The sequence below is a fragment of the Megascapheus bottae genome, chromosome 4 (genome assembly GCF_031878675.1).
Source record: "Megascapheus bottae isolate mThoBot1 chromosome 4, mThoBot2.hap1, whole genome shotgun sequence".
Classification (NCBI taxonomy): Eukaryota; Metazoa; Chordata; class Mammalia; order Rodentia; family Geomyidae; genus Megascapheus; species Megascapheus bottae.
The window spans coordinates 12,264,209-12,287,643 of record NC_143512.1 but is presented as its reverse complement, the minus strand read 5'-3'; the positions used below and the strand labels follow the sequence as shown (position 1 = coordinate 12,287,643).

Below are 23,435 nucleotides of genomic sequence, written 5' to 3'. Positions count from 1 at the left end.
CTCTCTTCATTATTAAAAAAACGAATTGAGTTACCTGAAAACAAGTCCTATGCTGACCACCTTGAATTCCTTTCCCGATTTTTCTTTTTCAAGTTTAAAATAATTGTGTCCAAACAATGAGTACTCTTTGCTACTTGGAATATTCCATTCCATCTACCATCAAAACGTAAAGAAAGCCCAGCACTGATGGCTCATGCCTGTAATCCTAGCTACTCATGAGGTTGAGATCTAAGAAGTATGGTCTGATGCCAGCGTGGCCAGCAAAGTACATAATTTCCAGTTAACCATCACAAAAGCTGGAAGTAGAGCTGTGGCTCAAATGGCATAGTGCTTGCCTAAAGCACAAAAAGCTCAGGGACAACATCCCATCCCTGAGTCCAAGCACCAGGATTGGAAAAATATGTAAACAAATAGTATTTTCAAAAAAATAGACTAAGGGCAGGGAGGTTGGCCTAGTGGTAGAGTGCTTGCCTAGCATGCAAGAAGACCCAGGCTTGATTCCTTAGTATGACACACATAGAAAAATCTGGAAGTGGTGCTGTGGATCAAGTGGTAGAGCTCTAGCCCTGAGAAAGCCCAAGGACAGTGCTCAAGCCCTGAGTTCAAGCCCCAGGACTGGTAAAAAATAAAATAAAGTAAGAAGCTGGGCTCTAGTGGCTCACTCCTATAATCCTAGCAACTAAGATCTAAGAATCATGGTTCAAAGCCAGCCTGGGCAGGAAAGCCCAAGAGACTCCTCTCCAATTAACCACCCAAATGCCAGAAGTGGAATTGTGGCTCAGAGATCAGGCCCTTAATTCAAGCCCCTGGACCAGCACCAAGAAAGAAGAAAGAAAGAAAGAAAGAAAGAAAGAAAGAAAGAAAGAAAGAAAGAAAGAAAGAAAGAGAGAAGAGAAAGAAAGAAAGAAAGAAGGAAGAAGAGAAGAAAGAAGAGAAATGAAAGAGAAAAAGGAAATGTCCCAAATTCAACCAATGTTTGTTAATTTCTTCACAATCTTCCAAGCTTAAACTACTATGATTGTTTTCCCATATAACCAATGCCTTCTTGGTTTGTCTCGTTATCCTTAACAACACTTCTATTTAAAACGTCAATCTTCATTAGAAATCCTTTATTGAGCCTGGCATGATGGTTCACACCTGTAATTCCAGCTACATGGGAGGCAGAGGTCAGGAGGTTCATGGTTTGAGGCCTGCCAGGGCAAAAAGTTAGAAGACCCTATCTCAACCAATGAAAAACTGAACCTGGAGGCATGAGCTGTATTACTTACCAAATGTTTGAAAAACCCCTTGTTACTTTATATTACATCCTGGTAAAACAGATACACAATGCTTTTCTTATATTTGTCTTTGTAGATGCTTTGGTATACATCATGTACCACATTTTTCTCATGCTACTGTAAAAATGAATTCCAACTCTTTGTGCTAGATTATTTTTTCTTCATCTGTTGTAAGTGCCATGGTATGCTATCCTCTATGAGAGGGCAACTTGCAAACTAATATTTAGTCCACTTTGTGACACTTAGAGAGAAAGCTATCTGTAGGTATGATAATCTACCAGGAGTGTGATAAGAACTTATGTATTCCTCCAGGGATTTCTCTGCTCCTTAGATACAAGGTAAGTGGGAAAGATGGAACAGAAATAAAGCTCTTAAATATCAAAACAAAGACAAAGACAAAGATCATAATAATTTATTTATTCCTTCCATAAGTACTTGCTGAACTCCTGCAATATGCCAGGAATTAAGGAAAGCATTAGAGAAACAGAGAATAGATGTCAAAGAATTTACAGTAGGTTAGGGCAGTGTGACAGTGCAGGTATGAATGAAGATATGAAATGATTTAAATTTGTCATTAGTGTTCTTATGGAAATAAAGCATTATGCTGAACTCAAAATCAATCAGGGGGATTGTGATAGGAAAAATAATGTCCCCTGTGAGATGTACACATTCTAATGACCCACATCTTCAAATCCAATTAACACTGTGAATCAGTGAACCTTGAGGAGGCGAGATAGTCCAGTTTCTCTGGCTAGACTCAACATTACCACAAGGATTCTTAAAAATGGAAGAGAAAGATAGTAGAGAGTATGTGTCATAAAGAAAGACAGCTGAAGATGCTGCACTCTTGCCTTTGAACATGGAAAGGAGGGACTACAAACCCCCAAATATAGGCACTCTATAAAAGCGGGGAAGAATAAGGAAACCACTTTCCCTTAGAATCTCCAGAAATAAGTCACATCATTGTCCCCTGCCATTTATCCCAACCTCAAAAATTCCCTAATGTTACACAGTAAAATATCTTCCTAAGTGCTTTGAGTGCTAATACCTTTGAGTTTAGCCCAGCGAGATCCATTTTGGACTTGTGATCTTCATATGTGGTAGATAATATATTTGTTTTTGTCTAAAGCCATTGCGATATTGTTAAAGTAGCCGATGTGGATAGGACAGTCTCAAACATTTTCCTAAAGAGATACCATTAATCTGAGCTGAAAGGTTAGAGGATGCATGTCATGCAAGCAGCTAGTGATAACACATTTCAGGAAGAGAAAACTGCCAGCTCAAGACTGAAAAGTGGAGGTTATTAAATTCTAGAAATTAGTGGAAGGTCAAAGTAATTCAAGTGGAAAAAAAGTGAGGACGTACGTACTTATCAAGAGATTGATGATTTATATAGATTTAATTTAGGCATGGGCTTATAGGCCATTCAGGAATTTAGATTTTACTAAATCTACAAAGGAAGATTAGATTTTACTGAATACAAATGGGAAGACATTGATTGCTTATAAATAAGAGTATGACATGATCTGTCTTCAGTGTTCTTAAGAATATGTTTCATTGCATTATAGTTGGGAATGTGGTTTAGTGGTAGAGTGCTTGCCTAGCACGCATGAAGCATTGGGTTCAATTCCTCAGTACCACAGAAACAGAAAAAGTCCGAAGTGGTGCTGTTACTCAGGTGGTAGAGTAGTTGCTTTGATCAAAAATAGCTCTGGGACAGTGCACAGGCACTGAGTTCAAGCCCCAAGATTGTGTGTGTGTGTGTGTGTGTGTGTGTGTGTGTGTATTCATACTATGTATAAAGCATAGTGTATGCAAAACAATTTTACAGAATGATAACCCAAGTGAAGAACCATATGGAAAATTTGCTTTTGTTTCTAAATGTTCACTTAACGTAATATTACATTTATGAGATTGGGTCATACGGTTACATGTAGTAGCAGTTTACAGATTACCATTGCTCTATTTCAGTCCATAGAAACTACAATTTATTCGTTCATTCTATTTTTTAAAATTTTTTTCATGAGGGTGATATATAGAGGAGTCACAATTACATTAACGAGGTAGTGAGTACATTATTTCTTGAACATTGTTACTCCTCCCTATCCATTCTATTTTTAAATAAAAATTTGGATTGTTTTCAGGTTTGATTTATGATGAACATATTTCTACATAAATTTTGGCACATGCATGTATTTATACTGAATGCGTGTATATATACACATATAATATATATATATATATTATCTCTCTCTCCACACACACTCATCCATACCTATGGAAGGAACTGAGCCATAAGACATGTTTCATTGACATTAATGCTGACAATTTTCCAGGCAGAGTTACATATTCTGAGATATGTGAGAGCAGGAGTTGCCCAGCCTCCATATTTATTTATTTGAATATCTGATGGTGACTTAAATGTCCATGTCTTGGTGAATGATGACGCTGAAAATGTTTTGGTTACTGGCTACTTACATATTCTCTTTCACTGAGTTCCCATTTTCTGGCCTAGTACTTAAGAGTTTTTTAAAAAAGAGTTTGAATTCTGTACAGTGATTGTACCAGCCAGGGTTAAGCATTTGTTCAATTCTGGTACAGCATGAATGAAATTTGGTATATTTCTAGAAAATGAGGGGATGCTATAGAAATACAAATGTTCTCTACAACATCATCAAAGTGCAAATCATCTGAAAATGAATCATGGAACCTGCAGTCAAATCACAATTTCTGAAAAGTGCTGTTCTCTTCTATAGTACACAATTCTCTCACCCTCCGGCCCCCCCATTGCTGGTAGGGGGCTTGAACTCGGGGTCTAGACACTGTCCCTTAGTCGTTTTTTTTTCCACTCAAGGTTAATGCTTTACCACCTGAACCAGAGCTCCACTTCTAGATTTTTTGCTTATGAATTGGAGGTAAGATTTTGTAGACTTTCCTGCTTGGACTGTCTTTGAACTTCAATACTAAAATCTCAGCCTACTACTAACTAGGATTGCAGGCATTTACAGGTATAAATCACCAGCACCCAGTTTGTACTATAGTTTTATTTTCTTTAATGTCAATTTTAAGATTATGTAGTTTAATGGGGAAGTATCTACCTGATAACTTACAGATGAAAGACACTTGGTTCTAGCCTTAGAACATAAAGTAAAGGAATCATATGTGGCCTAGTGGTAGAGTGCTTGCCTAGCGTGCACAAAGCTCTAGGTTGGGTTCCTTGGTATCACATACACAGAAAAAGCCAGAAATGGTGCTGTGGCTCAGGCGTTAGATCACTTGCCTTGAGAAAGCCTAAGAACAGTGCCCAAGCCCTGAGTTCAAACCCCAGGACTGGGGGGGAAAAGGATCTTATTTCTTAAGAATTAAGTCTATTAATGAAATTTCCTTTATACACAAGCTTCACAGAAATTCAATGACGGAGGGAGAGAAAATGCAATGCCCCATAAAATTTAGCTTAACAACCTCCAGGAAAAAAATTAATTCTACTAGTTTGAAACGAAGCTAGATGAATTCGGAGACATAAATATATGGAGGAGAAAGGGCATGTTCAATTAATGGGATTTCTGGCTGTCTGCCTAAGAGATTCTGAAAAATCTTACACTGTAAGGTAAAGTGGGCCTGAGGAGAGAGGTATGGCCATGCCAAACGAGGAGGGCTCCGCCCAACAATAAATTAACTTTGTCCTTCATGTTTTATTGTTCAGCCCTCTCATCTAACAGGCTTTCTCTCATTGTCTTTTCCTTTTGAGCTGGCTTGCTTGCTTATTCTCTTTTAAAGATCAGGCAACCAGAACTGAGGTTCCATTTGCTATTATCTTCTCATTTCCCCCTTCCTCTTTTTCTTCCTCACTCCTCTCTCTCTCTCTCTCTCTCTCTCTCTCTCTCTCTCTCTCTCTCTCTCTCTCTCTCTCTCTCTCTCCCTCCCTCCCTCCCTCCCTCCCTCCCTCCCTCCCTCCCTCCCTCCCCTCTCTCTCTCTCTCTCTCTCTCTCTCTCTCTCTCTCTCTCTCTCTCTCTCTCTCTCTCTCTCCCCCTCTCTCCCCCTCTCTCCCCCCCTCTCTCTCTCTCTCTCTCTCTCTCTCTCTCTCTCTCTCTCTCTCTCTCTCTCTCTCTCTCTCTCTCTCTCTCTCTCTCCCTCCCTCTCTCTCTCTCCCCCCCCTCTTTCTTTTTTAAAATTTCCTAGAGTGGCAAAACCAGAGCAAAGCCCTTTTTGGGGTCAGTAACAAAGAATTGCTCTTCCTGAGAACTGCTTCATTCACCTTTTGAATCTTTATATTGGTGTCTTGCCAGCCTACCTCTGACTCTTGCAATTCTCTGAAGCTAGCGACTGCAAACACTTATGGTTTCTGAGAATGGGGCTGGTTCCCCTCTCCCCACCCCCCCTCCCCGCCCCGCACCACCTCAGCAATCCCCTCCGCAGCCTGCAGCTGAGATACGTGCAGAGCAGACACGTATCCAAGGCTGACAGGCCTGGCACTCCGCCAGGGCCTGCGTGCTGCGTTCCTCCCATTACACCTTCCTCAGCGCAGTCTATATTTGAACCGCTCAGAGATCAATTAATTTCCCGGGAGGCGGGGGCGGGGGCGGGGAGGAAAGGGAGGAAGAGGGAGTGTCTGATTGCGAAAACTGCGGCCAACTCGCCCTCTGCTGGCGAAAGATCTCAACTGCCGCAGCCAAAAGCCGTGGGAGAGAAAGCAAGCCTCATCATCCCAGGGAAAACTCGGCTTGGGAATATTAAAGAGTTATTTGTCTCTCTTCCTAGAACTCTCCCAGCACTATTTAATTGGACTCTGATACTAGAATCTACTGTCAGGTAATATACTGTCTCTGGAACGCATTTACTGTTGGATTCTTCCCCGCCCCGCCCCCCTCAGATCCCCCAGATCTGCTCTTTGTGTCCAATTAGTTGCTAGGCAACTGGGAAAATGACACTTAAACTGTCACTCGCAGTGCCCATTTGTGCCCCAGTCCAGCCTCTTTGCCTAATTGGTCTGGGGTTGGGGGACACACCCCAAAACATCTGCTGTTTGCGTCTGCAAGGTTTAATGAGAAGAAAGCAAGTCGTCCCCCCAGCTGGTTTCAAGAAAGCTGACAGGCAGCATTGTGAGAGATGCGGCACCCGCCGCCATATCTCAGGCAGAGTTTTGCTCCGCCTCTGCTTTCTTATGCATTTCGTCGGAATAAACCAACACACGGAGGCTGCGGGTATTGCAGTGACTGCCCCGCAGCAAGACCGCATGCACAAGGGGCTTGGATTCCGGAGAGAAAACGACAGGGGGACCAAAAGGATTTTGCAACGTGAAGTGTTTTGTAATGTCAGTCGGTTCACACGCCAGTCTGAAAATGCCACATAAAGGGAATCCTACTCCCCCTCCACTTCTGGCACTGTGAGATTAGTCAATCACGAGCCCCGTGGAACCAGCGGGGATTGGCCAGTCTCTCTGTCAGGTGAAAATCTCCGCAGCGAGTCATGGGACTGAACGGGGCGGTGTCGCTGTCCGCGCCTGGGGTGCTGAACTCTGGGCGTGGCCAAGGAGCTTCCCGTCAGATGACAGCTTCCGGTGGGGCGGGCCCGCAGCCGCGCTCTGGGAAGAGTGTCCATCTGCCACCTGGTGTTGAAAGAGGAAACTGCCAACGTAGAAGTTCCCCAAGTCCTGTGACTCAAGACCCTAAACTCCAAATTGGAGGCTTGAGGATTTTAGATCTCAGCAGGTAGCTCTGAGAAACCCTCGGTATTTTTAAAGTCATAGAAGGGTAAAGAAGAAAGGATAATTTCCCCCACTATCTGTCCCTTCCCCCCACGGAAATAGTTTGCAAATGTTTCCATTTCTCCAAGCATTTCCTCCAACACATTTTTGTTATCAAATAAGTACTTTTAAAGTACTCACATATGTAGGTACTTTGAAATATTTACTAAAACATTACAAAAACTGGTGCTTAAGAAAACTCTACCATTTTTTTTGCCAAACACACTCAAGGAAGTTTAGCCAAGAGTTCTGCTCTGCTCTGTTTCTTGAAAATAAAAATTGCGATTACATTTGGAAAATAAGAAAAATAGACATTCTGGAAGAAAAATACCATTTCTTTTTCTTTTATCTGAGTCTTGCACATATGCTACAAAAGTCCTTTAAACATGAGAAATTTATAATATTCTTTATTTAAGCTTTTAGTTTGTGTACTTTTACATTATTTTACCTAGTGAGGATTAAGTCAATATGAAAGATGTTTGTGTAACTTCAGATGGAGAATCTTCCAATTGCTCTGTACATAGAAAATATTTAATATATAGCAAGAAAATCAGAAGGAGACTTGACTCACCAAAATGCCTTTTTAAATAAAATCCAGGAAAGATGGCCACAGGAGTTTTTTTTAGAGTTCCTGAAGTAAGAATTCCAACTGACCATCTGTTTTATATGTTTCTGAGGTAATTTCTCTTTCCTAACTAGTTCAACATTATTCCACTAAACTTTCAAAACTAGTGATTGCTCTATAATCAGAATGCTATTATTTTGTGTTTTAAAGTATGGGATAAATTTTTTCAAGCAAATTATTCTTAAAAATTACAGATCTATCCAAGAAGAACACTCAGTTTTGTTTATGTGTAATCCAGTTATGCCTTAATTTTAACATGATAATTAAGGGTTACTATTTTAAATTTTAAAACCAATTTTTGTTGAGAAATATTATTTTCAATAAAAGTTTTGCACACTGAATTTTGTATTGTTAATTATCCTCAATTTTAAAACAAATAAATTGGCTGGAGTTTAATAAGGGGAAGAAATTGATATTCTAATCTAGGTTTCATTTTTATTAAATTGATGTGTTTCAGCACATTCCCAAATTTCAAGTATTTCAAGCTGTAACTTACACTATCAAGTTTGAATAAGAGCATAAAAGCCAAGTCTTTAAAATAAGAGTGTGCTCTAAATCTGGTTTGCTAATGATATTCATTTATATTGTGGCTTCTTATGTTAACTGTGAAAGAAGGAAACATTAGACGCGTGTGCACATGTTGAAAAAATAAGAGGTATTGTCATATAAAGCAACAGATGGGAGCTCAAAAGCAGCTGCAGTAAGCTGAGCCAACAAAGAAAGACTTCTAACCCCCAACACATCCTGTACCTGCCAAAATGAAAAATAAATTACAAATGCATGAAAGAACATAATAGAGGAATAGAATTCTAAAATAGTTCAAAACTGCAGGTGTGACTTCAATGCTTTAAAATACACCTGCTTTTAAAATAGTGTTTTGGGGAATTCAGGTTTAAGCCATACATATATAAAATAAAATTGGAGGGATCGTAGATATTAATATGATTATTAAAATATCATCAATATTCAACAAATATCAGCATTTAAAACAAGAAATGAGTTGAAGTTTAGAGTACAATATATTAGAAACAATAAATGTGGGAATATTTTAATACTATAGTTGTTATATGTCTTCTAAATGTTACTGCAAATAATGTCAAAACTGAACAGAACACGCTCAGAAACATTTAAATGTATGACTTAGAGGCAAACAAATAAATTTTACATAAGTATTATGATAAATTAAAATCTAAATGGATTTTATAAACAAGAAATATAAAAATAGTATATAGTAAAAAGTTTGTATCCAGTGCTGTGGCTTAGAAAATGACACCTGAAAGTATGATGCTTTGGCTTAATGATTACTTCATACTATATGAGACTGGAGGACCACAACAGAAAAATCCCTGACTTTCTGCTCTGCTATCTTTATTTTCTTTCTACCCTAAAGTAATTCATAGAAATGAGAATTTTTCTTCCCCAAGGCAGTCATGGATATTTGAAATTCTCGTCTCTAAAGCAAGATATAAAACCTGGAAATTTTACTCCAACCTTCCTGTGTTGGAGTTGGCTGAAAGAACTTGTCTGACCTAATATAAGCACATATAGGTCTAATTTAATTCTAATACAACCCCAAACTTTACCACTACGCCCTTTCTGTTGGAGGAAAGTATGCCACACAGTCCAAGAAGTGTACAAGATTTGCTGTTTTCTTCCTCAGTTATCATTAATACCATACCCTTGTTATCCAATCACACTGTTACACATTCTCCATTTTCAATAAACCTCAGCATGAAAGTAGTTTCTTGTAGATTTTGAGTCTTCATTTTTGAAGATCCTCACATCATGCAAAATTGTGATTAGTAAGTTTGTTATTTTTCTCACCAAACTATGTGACAGCTGTGACAGTTGTGACAGATGAGAAGAGTCATCACACTTTCCTGTTCCCATATCAATGATACTAACTTAATTTCTATCCACCTTAGACATAAATTTGAATTACATTTCTCTTTAGACATAAATTTGAGTTACATTTCTCTGGTTTGCTTGAATTGACATGCAAAAATCACATTCTGCTAATAATGTAATATTTCAAAAGTTTTATGTATATTTTAAGGTTTATATAATAAGAAAATGTATTGATGGTATTGGGAACTAAGGATTCTGACTTTAGGAAGTGGAAAATATAAGACTGAATTGGAGAAAATGAGGAAATTTATGTTAGTGAATTGACAGTATAAGTCCCATCATTTCATATATTTTTGTAGGTACATAGGTACACTTTTGGAGTTACACTTATACAATATAATTAGAAGTTTGTATTATTTCAAGATAAATCTTATCCATGTACATTGGCTAATAAAACTGTTTTGGACATGTAGCTTCAATAACCACTGATAATTATAAAAAGAATTAAAATATACTCTTTCCTTTTATTGGAGAATGAATCCAGAGATTCAAGTATGCTAGTCAAGACCTATACCACTTAGGCTAGGCGCTCTCTTATAATTAGATCTTTTATGTTGTACAATTATGCTAATAATTATGTTATATAATATTAATGATTATGTGAACATTATGTCAGCAATACATATACTAATAAAAAGTAATTTTTTGTCAATTAAAAAAATTATGATACTAAAAATACATAAAAATAAACAAAAGCAAGGCCAAAATCCAAGATATCATGTTTTTATGCATGTGTGGAATCTAGACCTAAAATGAATACAAATTCATGGAAGTACATATGTATACATACCCAAATCCATATTTATATATGATAAACATAATATGAATTCAATTAAGACACTACTGAGGAGAAGGAAAAAGGAAAGAAAGAAGGTGAATAATTTAGAAATCATTGAAAGTATGTATGAAACAGAATAAAGAGTCTCAGTGAAAGCTGGCACTCAATAGAGGCCGAAGGGGCAAGGAAAGAAAAGTCCCTGTAGCAGAGGTGGCTCCTATTAGAAGGGAGATGGACTAACAAGGAAAACAAAAGAGGAGTATAGCTGGAGGACATTATTTTAATCCATAAAAACAGAATAATAAAACCTACTGAAATTTAGGAAAGAAAAGTTGGGGTGAGATTGGGATGTATTGTAAATATATGGAAATGTAATAATAATATCTCCAGTCACGTATAACTAATATAAGCTAAGAAAAGTAAACTAAATTTATATACATACACAAGAAAAGGAAAGAAACTCATTTTAGCTATTAAGTAATAGAAAGGTAAGGAGTATGGGAAAAGAAAGAGTAAGCCAGGCTCACACACCTGTAATCCTAGCTACTCATAAAGCTTTGATAGAGGATCCAGTTAGGCAGGAAAGTCCCCAAGATCTCCAATTAACTATTAAAAAGCCAGAAGTAAATCTGTGGCTCAAGTGGTAAAATTTAAGCCTTGAATAAAAACCTATGACTCTATAGACATAATGTTTTATTTCATAAATTAATATGTTTCTATGACATACAAACCCTTAGCCTAATTTTGATTAAGTTCTAAATACGAAGTCCCAGTGATTGTAAATAGAGATTCCCTCCTTGAACACTTGTTTGTTAAACTTGTCCTTTAAAATATGATGTAAAAATCAACATTAATAAATTCTTTAATAAAAAATTTAAGCCTTGAGCAAAAATAGCTCAGGGATAGTGCTCAAGCCCTAAGTTCAAGCTCCAGAACTGGCACACACAAAAAGAAAGAGACTAATAGAGGGAGTTAATTTCATTTAAAGTACAAAATATGAATGTGTGGAATACCATGGTAAAACCCTTTGGCATATAAAAATGAGTGACAGGGGCTGGGAAGGTGGTTTGTGATAGAGTTCCTGTTTAGCATGCATGCAGTCCTGGGTTCAATTCCTCAATAAAACATACACAGAAAAAGCTGGAAGTGGTGCTGTGGCTCAAGTGGTAGAGTGCTAGCCTTGAGCAAAAGAAGCTCAGGAACAGTGTTCAGGTCCTGAGTTCCAGCCCAGGACTGGAAAAAAATAAAAAAGAATGTCAGGAACATAAAACAGGTCCTGCTTGTGGATAGTTTTTATTGGAGTAGGGAGGATGGGAGGAAGGAGTTAAGAAGGGTTACTGTGATAAAAATGCTTTGTAGATATGGATAAAAATAGAATGTTGAAGTTGTTTTTGAGAATTTAGAGAATGGGTTTAAGGAAGAGTTATTAAGGAGTTAAGGCTAACCAAAGCACAGTGTAAACCTACTTGGAACTGTCACAATGAAAGTTCCCTGGACAACTAATATATGGTAATAAAATATCTTTAAGTACATGAACACAAATAAGAAAAAACAAACACAGAATAACATCTCTTTTGTAATGTATTATAATTTTTGTAATGTAATTTTGTAATGTATTGTTTTTAAAAATGAATCAACTTGGAAATTGATTAAGACTTCCTAAAATGTGTAATTTGTGTACCACTTGAAAATATTTTTTGTGGGTCATGGGGCTTGAACTCAGCCTGGGCACTGTACCTGAGCTCTTCAGCTCAAGGCTATCACCCTACCCTTGAGCCAAGTCCCACTTCCCATTTTTTTTCTAGAGGTTAATTGGAGTCTCAGGTCCTTTTGTGCCTAGGCTGGCTTTGAACCTTGATCCTCAGATGTCAGCCTCCTGAGTAGCTAGGATTACAGGTGTGAGCCACCGCGTTCGGTGAAATTTCTTCTTTAAAATAACCTCTTTCAGCTGGATATCAGTGGCTCATGCCTGTTGTCCTAGCTACTTGGGAGACTGAGATCTGAGATTATGGTTCAAACCCAGTCCAGGTAGGAAAGTCCATAAGACTCCTATCTCCAATTAATCACCAAAAAGCCAGGGGTAGACCTGTGTGAGAGGTAGAGCACTAGCCTTGAGCAAAAAAGCTCAGGGACAGCACCTAGGTATGTAGTTCCAGCCTCAGGACCAGGACCAACAAATGGACAAGTGCTCTGTCTCTTGTCTTTGTCTGCTTGCCTGTCTGTGTCTGTCTGTCTCACCTCCTTTTTTGCCAGGTGCTGGTGGCTCATGCTTGTAATTCTAACTTCTCATGAGGCTGAGATCTGAGGATTGAAATTAAAAGTCAGTCTGGGTAGGAAAATCCCTATGACTTTAATACTCAAGCACAAAATGAAGTTGTGTTTCAAGTGGTAGAGGACCAGCTTTAAGCAAAAAATATCTAGGGGCAGCACCAAGGCCCTGAGATCAAACTCCAGTGCCAGCATAAAAGCAAAACAAAATTTTATAAATCCTTTTTGAGAATGTTAAATAAATTCTTTTTTATTGTAATTAGCTCTTTTAATACTCCCCAAAGGGCAAAAAAACATTACAGTTTCTTTTTAAGTTAATTGATGTATAATTTGGATAACTACTCAGACTGATAAATAATAGTCCAACTTACCCTGTAGGAAGATAATAATAAGTACCTTTTATGGGTTCGCTCCTTGACAGGCATTGCTAACTGATTTATATGCTCAGCCTTTCAGAGGATAAATAAATTCTGTACTACTTCCCCCTGTAAGCACACATTGATTTTGTATGCATATGAATGTTTTTGAAAAATTTTATAAAGTGTTATTTAGGATTCAAAATCAGAATAAAGAACTACTACAGATCAATTGGAAAAAGATTAATAATAGAATGCAAACAAAATGAAAAAGAGAACTGGAACAAAAACTTTTGAAAAAGATGTCCCATGCTATGCATGAACATATATGTAGATGTAGATATACACATATTTGGTTATGTATTGTTTATATTGCATATGTATTTAAATATGTATTCATATTTTATAATGTGTTTGTTAAATGAACCACTTGAAAATTGATTAATTGATATACATATACATATGTATATATTGTCCTACATCATTAATAGCCAATAGTTAGAGAAATGCAAATTAAACAGCAGGATATGAATATATATGCTCATAAAATTTTAGAAAACTGGGTATTATGCTATGGTTTCCACATGGTGTGTCTACTCCAAAGCTCATACTCAGATTAAATCTCCATTATGAAATATTAAGAGATGGGATCTTTAGAGATCATTTGTGTGACTAGTAGTTAATGAGTTATCTCAGAGGGTGACCTTGTTATAAAAAGCCAGGCAAATATCTCTTGCACTCCCTGTCCTTCTCATTCTGTGATGGACTACATTATTTGGGGCTCTGCCAGACACACTCGTCACCAGATGTGGCCCTTACCATTGGTCTGAAATCATGAGATGAGATCTCTTCTGTAAAAATTACACTGTTTATGATATTGTCTTATCAGTAACAGAAAATAGACTAAGCTAATAAGATATTAGTAAAATTTGAACAGCTGGAAGTTACATTGATGATGACTGCATTGGTAAGATTTTTAGAAAACAGCTTAGCAGAATTGTGCAAAGCAAAAGAGTATGCCCTATGACATATATACTTATAGGTATATATTCATTGTAAACATATACACAGAGTATCTTGTACAATGATATACAGTACAACAATGGAGTGAGTAAATAAATTTTGATGAGTTCCTCCTGAAATGACAACAACAACTTAAGCGGTCCTTGATATCTAGAAGCTGGCCTGACACACACACACACACATATATATATATATGTATATACATATACATTCATATACATATGTATATATACGTGTATATATGTATGTATGCATATATGTGTATATATATAGGCTAGTGTTCTTCTGTTGAGCAAAAATAATTTTAATGGATACTACTATCTGACAAGTCCAATCTATAATGGCTATAGATAAAGAGAAAAACAAGAGCACCCTGTGATCATATCTAGGCACAGACAAAAAAAACATTGTGCAATCCATAAAAATTCAAATTCGCCAAACATCTCCCTATCCTGGCTAATATTAGTAACTGTGTCCTATTTGCCAAGAGTAGTGCTGTTAGCTTCTTTATCCATTTCTTATTTTCTATAAAAGGATTATTAATGAAACCATCATAGAATTAACTCCATTTATAATATCATTTAAGCCATATCAAAATCCTCCTTCAAGTTTTCCCCAAATCAGCTAAAATTAAACCAAATATCACATGTCCATTCCCAACAGCTTTCTTGAAATGCCTCATTATTCTCTATGGTGTGGAGTTTCTGTTCGTTTAACCACAGGTGTACTTCTGACACGTGTGCATGGACAATACACACCGAAGTCCTATCGAGTGGCAATAGGAGTACATTAATGCGAACTAAACACTGTGTCTCACACTCAACTAATAAGAGAAAGAAATTGGATTCAAAATATCATTTACTGTACATTTCATATATAGTTTTAAGAAGAAGTGAAGGAAGATAGTTTAAGAATGTACTCTGGGGCTAGGAATGTAGCTTAGTAGTAGAATGCTTGCCTATCATGAATAAAGTGCTGGGTTCAATTCTTTGATACCACATAAACAGAAAAAGCCAGAAGTGGCACTGTGGCTCAAGTGGTAAAGTGTTAGCCTTGAGCAAAAAGATCAGGGACAGTGCCCAGGCGCTGAGTTCAAGCCCCAAGACTGGCACACACACACAAAAAAACAACTCTTACAGAGGGTCCAAGATGTAGGGTGGGGATTGTGGGGTTGGCTAACTCTCATGTGTCTATAAGTCAATACTTTGCCTACATTCTGTTTCTATTGACTTTGTTCTACTAGGAAAAAATATGCTTGAGGCTTCCCTTAAGTGGCAGTAACTGTAAAGCATCTAGGATTTAAAGTGCTGAGCACAAATGGCAAATGAAAAGTTTTTGATAATTAACATAAGCCAGGTCAGAAGATAAGTTCTAGTTCTTGTACAGCCACCAGTACTGCATAAACAAGGCATGTGATTACATCAATTGACTTTAGTTCCTTTTTTTTGTAAGGTAGATTGGATTTCATCTTGCTGTTTTAAAATCCAAACCCAAGCATTCATCTTTAATTGATTGATCTAATCCATTATCTAGGAAGCAGAGTGACGTATTTATTGAGAGCATGCACTCTGCAGTCAGACCAAATTAAGTTGTGATCTACCTCTCACATTCCATAGGAAGAGGGGGATATTGACCTTGTCTCTCCTGTGACAGTTCCATCACCTTTTAATAACGCATATAAAATACCTAATATGGCCCTAGTCCCCATGTTGCTGCCATCATAATCATAACTGACAAACAGCAGCTGTTTGATGAGCTTTTGATGGTTCTGGGGCAAAAACTGGTATTGTGACCATTAAGAGACCTGTTGGCTAGTTTCAGTGTACTTACTGGGCCTCAGAAAGTACTTTGGTGAAGGGTGCCTGCCTGCTGTCTTTCCGTTTGCTTTTCCTCTTCCTCAGCCCTCCCTGCCCTCGTCCCTTCTCTCCTAATGCTCCAGGAGAAAGGCGGGATCCTTTTTGCCATTTGGGGATGGATTGTGGAGTGTGCAGATACAGCTTTAACGTTGTCAATGCCGTGGCCCCAGAGGACTGGCTGGAACAATGACTTCAACTCAAGCGAGTATTCAATTCCCAAGGACATTATTTATTTATTTATTTATTTTTCTTTCTCTCCTGAAAGGGAATTAGCAAGTGCACCTGCAGTTCCTCTGGCAACAAACTTCCAACCTCAGCCCAACCCTCAGGAATGACAACATACCTATAAATACATTCAATAGACTGGGGAGTTGTGTTACTCCAAGCAAATTTCTTTTCAAGTGCAAAACAGCTTACCTGGCTGGGCTGAGCCTTTGGCGGCCCCTGCGGTTAGAGGCCGCAGAAAGGGGGACCCCGCCCCCCCCGCCCCCTCCCTCGCCCCGCGCTGCTTGAGCCTTGCGCACAAAAGGGAAACCTTATCTCTAACCGCCTGCGGCTGGGAAAGGATGGCGGGCGCGCGCCAGGAGCCTGGGCAGAGCAGGCAGGTGAGGACTCTTCTCCTGTTGGCGTGTGTGGCGGTGGGGGGAGCCGCCACCATCCGCTATTCGGTGGCGGAGGAGATGGAGAGCGGCTCGTTTGTGGCCAATGTCGCCAAGGACCTGGGGCTGGAGGTGGGGAAGCTGGCGGAGCGCGGGGCCAGGTTGGTTTCTGAGGGCAACAAGTTGCATTTCCGGCTCCACCGCAAGACGGGAGATCTGTTCGTGAAGGAGAAACTGGACCGGGAGTCGCTGTGCGGCAGGGCGGACCCGTGCGTCCTGCACTTCGAGATCGTGCTGGCCGAGCCCCTGCAGTCGTTCCGCGCGGAAGTCAGGGTGTTCGACATCAACGACCACGCCCCGGTGTTTCCCGCGGCGGCGGTGGTGCTGAGGGTCCCCGAGAGCACCCCGCTGGGCTCGCGCTTCCCGCTGCAGAGCGCCCAGGATCTGGACGTGGGCCTCAACGGCCTCCAGAACTACTCCCTCAGCGCCAACGCCTACTTCCACCTGCACACCCGCTTCCGCAGCCACGGGCCCAGGTACGCCGAGCTGGTGCTGGGCAGACCCCTGGACCGGGAGGAGCAGCCCCAGGTCAACCTGACGCTCACCGCCGTGGACGGCGGCTCCCCGCCCAAGTCCGGTCGCGCGCACGTCCGCGTGGTGGTCCTGGATGTCAACGACCACGTGCCTCAGTTCTCCCGCGCCGTGTACCGCGCCCAGCTCCCCGAGGACAGCGCCCACGGCGCTCTGGTGGCCGTGGTGACCGCCACCGACCAGGACGAGGGCACCAACCAGCAGATCACCTACTCGTTAGCTCAGAACACGGAGGCCATTCTGCAGACGTTCCAGATGGACTCGCAGAGCGGCGAGCTTCGACTCCGGGGGCCTCTGGATTTCGAGACGACGGAGACCTACGACCTCGACGTCCAGGCCACCGATGGCGGAGGCCTCTCGGCCCACAGCAAGGTCCTGGTGGAAGTGGTGGACGTGAACGACAACCCCCCCGAGGTCACCGTCTCCTCCGTGTCCAGCCCTCTCCCCGAGGACGCGCCGCTGCAGACGGTGGTGGCCCTCTTCACGCTCCGAGACCGGGACGCGAGAGTGGGAGGGAAGATGTCCTGCTTCCTCAGGGAAGACGTCCCCTTCCTCGTGCGGCCCACCCTCCGGAACTCCTACGCGCTGCTCACCGGCCGGAGCCTGGACCGGGAGGACGTCGCCGGGTACAACATCACTCTGGTCGCTGTGGACACCGGGCCCCCCAGCCTGTCCACCGAGACGGTGATCGAGGTGCTGCTCGCCGACGTTAACGACAATCCCCCAGTGTTTGAGGAAGACGCCTACGTCCTGACCGTTCGAGAAAACAACAGCCCAGCCATCTTTATTGGCCAGGTCCAGGCTGAAGATGTAGACGTGGGGGAAAACGCCCAGGTGACCTATTCTTTGTTGCCTCCCGAAAGTGGAGACCTGTCTGTCTTTGCTTACATTTCCATCAATTCAGACAACGGGAAACTCTACGCACTGAGGACCATGGATTACGAGGCCATCCAAGATTTCCAGTTTGTGGTAAAGGCAACGGATGGGGGCGTCCTCTCTCTGAGTAGCCAAGTCACGGTCAGAGTGGTTGTCCTGGACGACAATGACAACCGACCCATGATCTTGTACCCACTGCAAAATGGCACTGGCCCCTGCAACGACCTGGTGCCCAGGTCAGCAGAGGCGGGCTACCTGGTGACCAAAGTGGTGGCTGTTGACGGTGACTCCGGCCAGAATTCTTGGCTTTCGTACCACCTACTTAAAGCCACCGACCTTGGATTGTTTTCTGTTCAGCCACAAAACGGAGAAATCCGTACGCTGAGGCAGATATCCGAGAGAGACCCCATGATGCAGAAGCTCATCATTTTAGTTCAAGACCACGGACAGCCAGCCCTCTCCACTACTGCCTCACTCAACATCCTGCTGGTGGACGGCTTTTCAGAGCCCTACCTGCAGTTCCGGGATCCATCCAAGCACTCCACAAAGGTAAATCCAACCACCAAATATTTGGTCATCTCTCTGGCTGTGCTTTCCTTTCTCTTCCTTATCTCTGTCACGGTGATCTTCATCATACACATTTGCCAGAAGATTAAACACAGAGACAACTTCACAGTTCAAGAGCATTTCTATGATGACTGCAATTTCCCTAACAATCTGGTGCAAGGGGGAGGCAATGGATCCTTATCCCAGCCTTGTTCATATGAGATGTGCTCAGCCAGTGGTACTGGTACTAGTGAGCTCCGGTTTCTTAAGCGCTTTATGCCCAATTTCCCTTTCCCTCATGCCACTGGAGAGGAAAAATCAGAGAATGGTTCCAGTTTACCTTCTAACAGGAAAAGGTCCCGGGGGTCAGAGGGCCATGCTAGGGTATCTAATGATTATATGTAGCTCTTACTCACAGCCCTTAGGAAGAGAAGAGAATTCCATATGTGGCATCCTTAATGAAACAAGAATGGTAGTTTTGGTAGTACTTCAACTTTGGTGGAGACAGAGCAGTACCTAATTTGCTTAAAATGAGAAACAGTAAAGTTTGCCTTAGTACAAAAACGGTTACTCTGGTCCCTAGACCCACCATGTAGTTTTCACTTAGAAAACTGTTCAAAGAAATGCTGTCATGTTAGCTGGGTGAGGTGGCTCATGCCTGTAATCCTAGCTACTCAGGAGGCTAAGATCTGAGGATTGTGGTTCAAAAGCCAGCCCTGGCACTAAAGTCCATGAGACTCTTATCTCCAATTAGCCACCAGAAAACTGGAAGTGGCTTTGTGGCTCAAGGGGCAGAGTGATATCTTGAGCTGAAGAGCTCAGGGACAATATCTAGGCCCAAAGTTCAGGACTGACAAAAAAAAAAAGAAAAGAAGAAATGCCATTATGTGTAAGCATGAATGTGAGAATGACTTCTTTTCCATCTCTTTTGTGTTAGGAAAACAAATCTAATGAAATGCTAGGAAATGGCCTAGGAAATGCTTCACTCCCTAGAAATAGCTGGCTATGTTGCCTTTAGATTCTTAGCTACTAGACAGTAATGCGTTTACAGGGAAGCAAAATATTCTCCAGCTTTTGGTGTGTGTGTGTGTGTGTGTGTGTGTGTGTGTGTGTGTGTGTGTGTGTGTGTAGTGTTGGTACCTTCCCTTAGGTTTGTCACTCAAGGCTGGTACTCTACCATTTGAGCCACACTCCCCTCTGGATTTTTGGTGGTTAAATTGGAGATAAGAATTTCATAGACTTTCCTTCCAGAGCTGGCTTTAAAGCATGATCTTCAGAGCCCCCCATGGTTTAGTTTGTTTATTTTTATTTTTTATTAAAGAATTTATTAACATTGACTTTTACATCATATTTTAAATGACATGTTTAACAAATAAGCGTTCAAGAAGGGTATCTCTATATACAATCACTGGCACTTAGTTTTTAGAACATAATAAAAATTAGGCTATCATAGATACATATTAATTTATGAAATAAAACATTATGTCTATAGAATCATAGGTTTTTATGTCTATATAGTTATGTTTATATTTCCAATACCATGTCCATAACATTGGGTATGCAAATATTGAGTCCTTGCTCTTGTACTGTTTAGATCTAACAGCCACATATTAAGGATACCATGTGCCTTTTGTTCCTTTGGTCTTGACTTGTCTCACTCAACATGATTCGCTCTAGATTCATCTACTTCCCTGCAAATGCCATTAGTTTGTTTATTTTTTATTTTTATTTTTGCCAGTCCTTGGGCTTTCACAAGGCTAGAGCTCTACCACTTGAGCCACAGCACCACTTCTGGCTTTTTTCTATGTATGTGGTACCGAGGAATCAAACCCCGGTCTTCGTGCATGCTAGGTGAGTATTCTACCACTAGGCCAAACTCCTGGTCCCATTTGTTTATTTTTTATTTTATTTTCTTACATGAGGTTATTGCTTTCGCTCGGTCCAGTCCTAACTACAAGCCTTCTACCTTTGCCTCCCACATTGTAGGGATTATAGTTATGAACCTCAATTCCTAGCTTACTGGTAGAGATAGGTTCTCTAACTTTTGCCTAGCCTGGCTTCAAACTGCAGTCCTTCTGACCTCTGCTTCCTGAGTAGCTGGAGTGCATGCTTGTGCCCCAAACCCAGACCACAGATTTCTAATGGTTGTTTGGGGTTGCAGATAAGTCTCAAATCATTCATATATTCACAAGTCCTTGCTGTATTAGAAAGTTATTTGAATATGGGGAATGAAAGGTGAAAAAAGATAAAAAATAAATTAGGATTCTTGTAGTTGATTAGTAATACAAAAACAGTTCAGAATATTTTATGATGTTATTAAGTAGCATAGAATAGTTAAACTATTTTGTAGAACAAACAAAATTGTCTGTAGAACAACTAAAAAACAAAGAAGACATTTTTTAAAAACAGTTTTTTCTTTGGCAGTACTGGCAACACTGATTTCATGTCCTTATGCTTGGTAGGCAGGTTCTTTCATTCTGAATAAGGCCTTCAGTCATTTTTGTCGTCATTTTTGGAGATAGGGTCTCACGTTTTTTGCTTGAATTTGTGTCTGGACTGCATGTTTTAGACTTCTTGTCCTGGATGGGATAACTTCATCATTAGAGTCTGGAGTTTTCTGCCTAGGCTGGCTTGGTACTACAATCCTATTGATCTCAGTCTCCCATGTAGCTGAGAATGACCAATATGCACTACAACATCCTGCTATTGGTTGAGAAAAGGTTAAGCTGGGATCCATCCAATTGCAGCCAATCAAGTAGATAGATATGCAGGAAAGATCACCAGTGCTTGGCACAAAAAGCCAATTCCAATTAAATGGCTTTAAGACAGGAGAAATTTTTAGGTAATATCAGATTTGGTCATTAAAACTCTTAGTCTTAATCTATGTGGGTGGCTCATGCCTGGAATTCTAGCTACTCAGGAGGCTGAGACCTGAGAATCGTGTTCAAAGCCAGCCTAGGCACTAAAGTCCGTGAGCCTCTTATCTCCAATTAACCACCAGAAAACTGGAAGGAGTGCTGTGGCTCAAAATGTTGGAGCAGTAGCCTTGATCTGAAGAACTCAGAGACAATGCTCAGGCCCAGAGTTCACGTCCCAAGACTGACCAGAAAAAAAGAAATCTAGTCCTAAACCAGGCACCAAATGGCTCATGCCTGCAATCCCAGCTACTTGAGAGGTGGAGATCTGAGAGTCCCAGTTCAAAGCTATCCCAAGTAGGAAAGTCCAGGAGTCTTTTTTTTAAATCACAATTAAAAAAAGGTGGAAGTGGCGCTGTGGCTCAAGTGATAGCCTTGAGCAAAGAAGCGCAAGAGCAAAGCCAAAAATTCATGTTCCAAGGCCAGCACACACTACAAAAAATGAAATAAAGTAAAAGACTCTTAGTCCTCTGAGTGTTCTGAAGTAATGATGTGAGAGAGAGAAAAATAAAATGACCTTCCTAGTCAATCTTTTATAAGATGAAATAGGAAAATACATTACCCTTTTTTGAACCATCATTATTTGCCTTCATAAGCTATTTTAGCTTTAAAACCCGGAAGAATTTAAAATAATGTATTTTATAATACAGCAAATTACAAGAATGTTACAAATTCTAACTGCTTTGAAAAATCAAGATTGTTTTCAATAAGGTTTAAGTTAATGTGTCTTTTTTTGTACATTTGTGTGGATTTACATCCTCAGCCCTCTTCTCTCATATAGGAAGGCATATTTGCAGCTAGAATTGTAAAAATAGACAGTACGTCTTTAAAAACTTCTTAAATATACCACATCACATTTATTGAGGTATATTTCATTCTTGGATTTATTACTGATACCTAATGGTAGATAACCAGGAACACAATTTAGTCCTAAATCATTTTTTAATGGAGATGATTAAGGTAGAATTGTAATCACTTGAGAGCTACCCCTGAGCTTTTACACTCAAGGCTAGTGCTCTACCACTTTCAGCCACAGCTCTATTTCTGATTTTTGGATGGTTAATTGGAGATACGAGTCTCATGGGGACTTTACTGACTGGGCTGGCTTGGAACCATAATACTCAGATCTTAGCCTCCTGAGTGGCTAGGATTACTGGTATAAGCCGTTTGCACCTGACTTAGAATTAACTTTTAGTAGTAATCATTTAGTAAAACATAACTAACTATAAGCTATCATTTTCTTAGTATTTTTTGTGGGTCATGGGACTTGAACTCGGCCTGGGTACTGTCCCTGAGCTCTTCAGCTTAAGGCTATCGCCCTACCCCTGAGCCTGAGCATTGTCCCTGAGCATTTCAGCTCAAGGCTACCACCCTTCCCTTGAGCCAATCTCACTTGCCATTTTCTAGAAGTTAATTGGAGATAAGAGTCTTAGGTCCTTTTGTGCTGGCTGACTTTGAACCTTGATCCTCAGATGTCAGCCTCCTGAGTAGTTAGGAATACAAGTGTGAGCCACAGTGCCTGGCCCTTTATTGGTATTTTAATTTTTTTGGTGAAAGGTATTGAATCCAGTGCCTTTCACAGTTTCTAACCATGCAACAACATAAACCTTCTATCTAGAAATTGCTATTTTTTTCCATTTTCTTTGATGGGATGGGGGTTTGAACTCAGAGTCTTGCACTTGCTCATGAAGGTATTATTCCACTTAATCCGGCCTACTTCTCATAATATCCACTGATACATGCATAATCAGTACAATCTGGTTTAATTAAAGGATAAAGAAAAAGGGTATAGATCAATGACCCTGGCTATAAATGTCAAACAGCAGTGAAGTTTGCACACACAGAGAAACACACACACAGTGGAGATAACAATTGTCAATTTTTAAATTTTGTACATTACCTTAAACTTTATAATTTTATACTATTATTATTTCATAAAGGAAATAACATCTTAACATGAAAATGATAAAAATAATATTCTTATAAAGGAAACTATTTCACAAATTAAAATGTGTGATTTTGTGAGAAATCATACTGTTAGAATCTCCTGTTAGCTTTTTATTTTTGCATTGG

The 23,435-nt window shown here is 40.2% G+C and overlaps 1 protein-coding gene across 1 annotated transcript; it reads left to right on the top strand.

The window, feature by feature from the left end:
• The first annotated feature begins 16,401 nt into the window (after positions 1–16,401).
• Positions 16,402–18,852, top strand: Pcdhb1 (protocadherin beta 1). Its single transcript, XM_090331095.1, has one exon. It carries the CDS (start codon positions 16,402–16,404, stop codon positions 18,850–18,852), a length of 2,451 nt encoding a protein of 816 aa, XP_090187221.1.
• Positions 18,853–23,435: the final 4,583 nt, after the last annotated feature.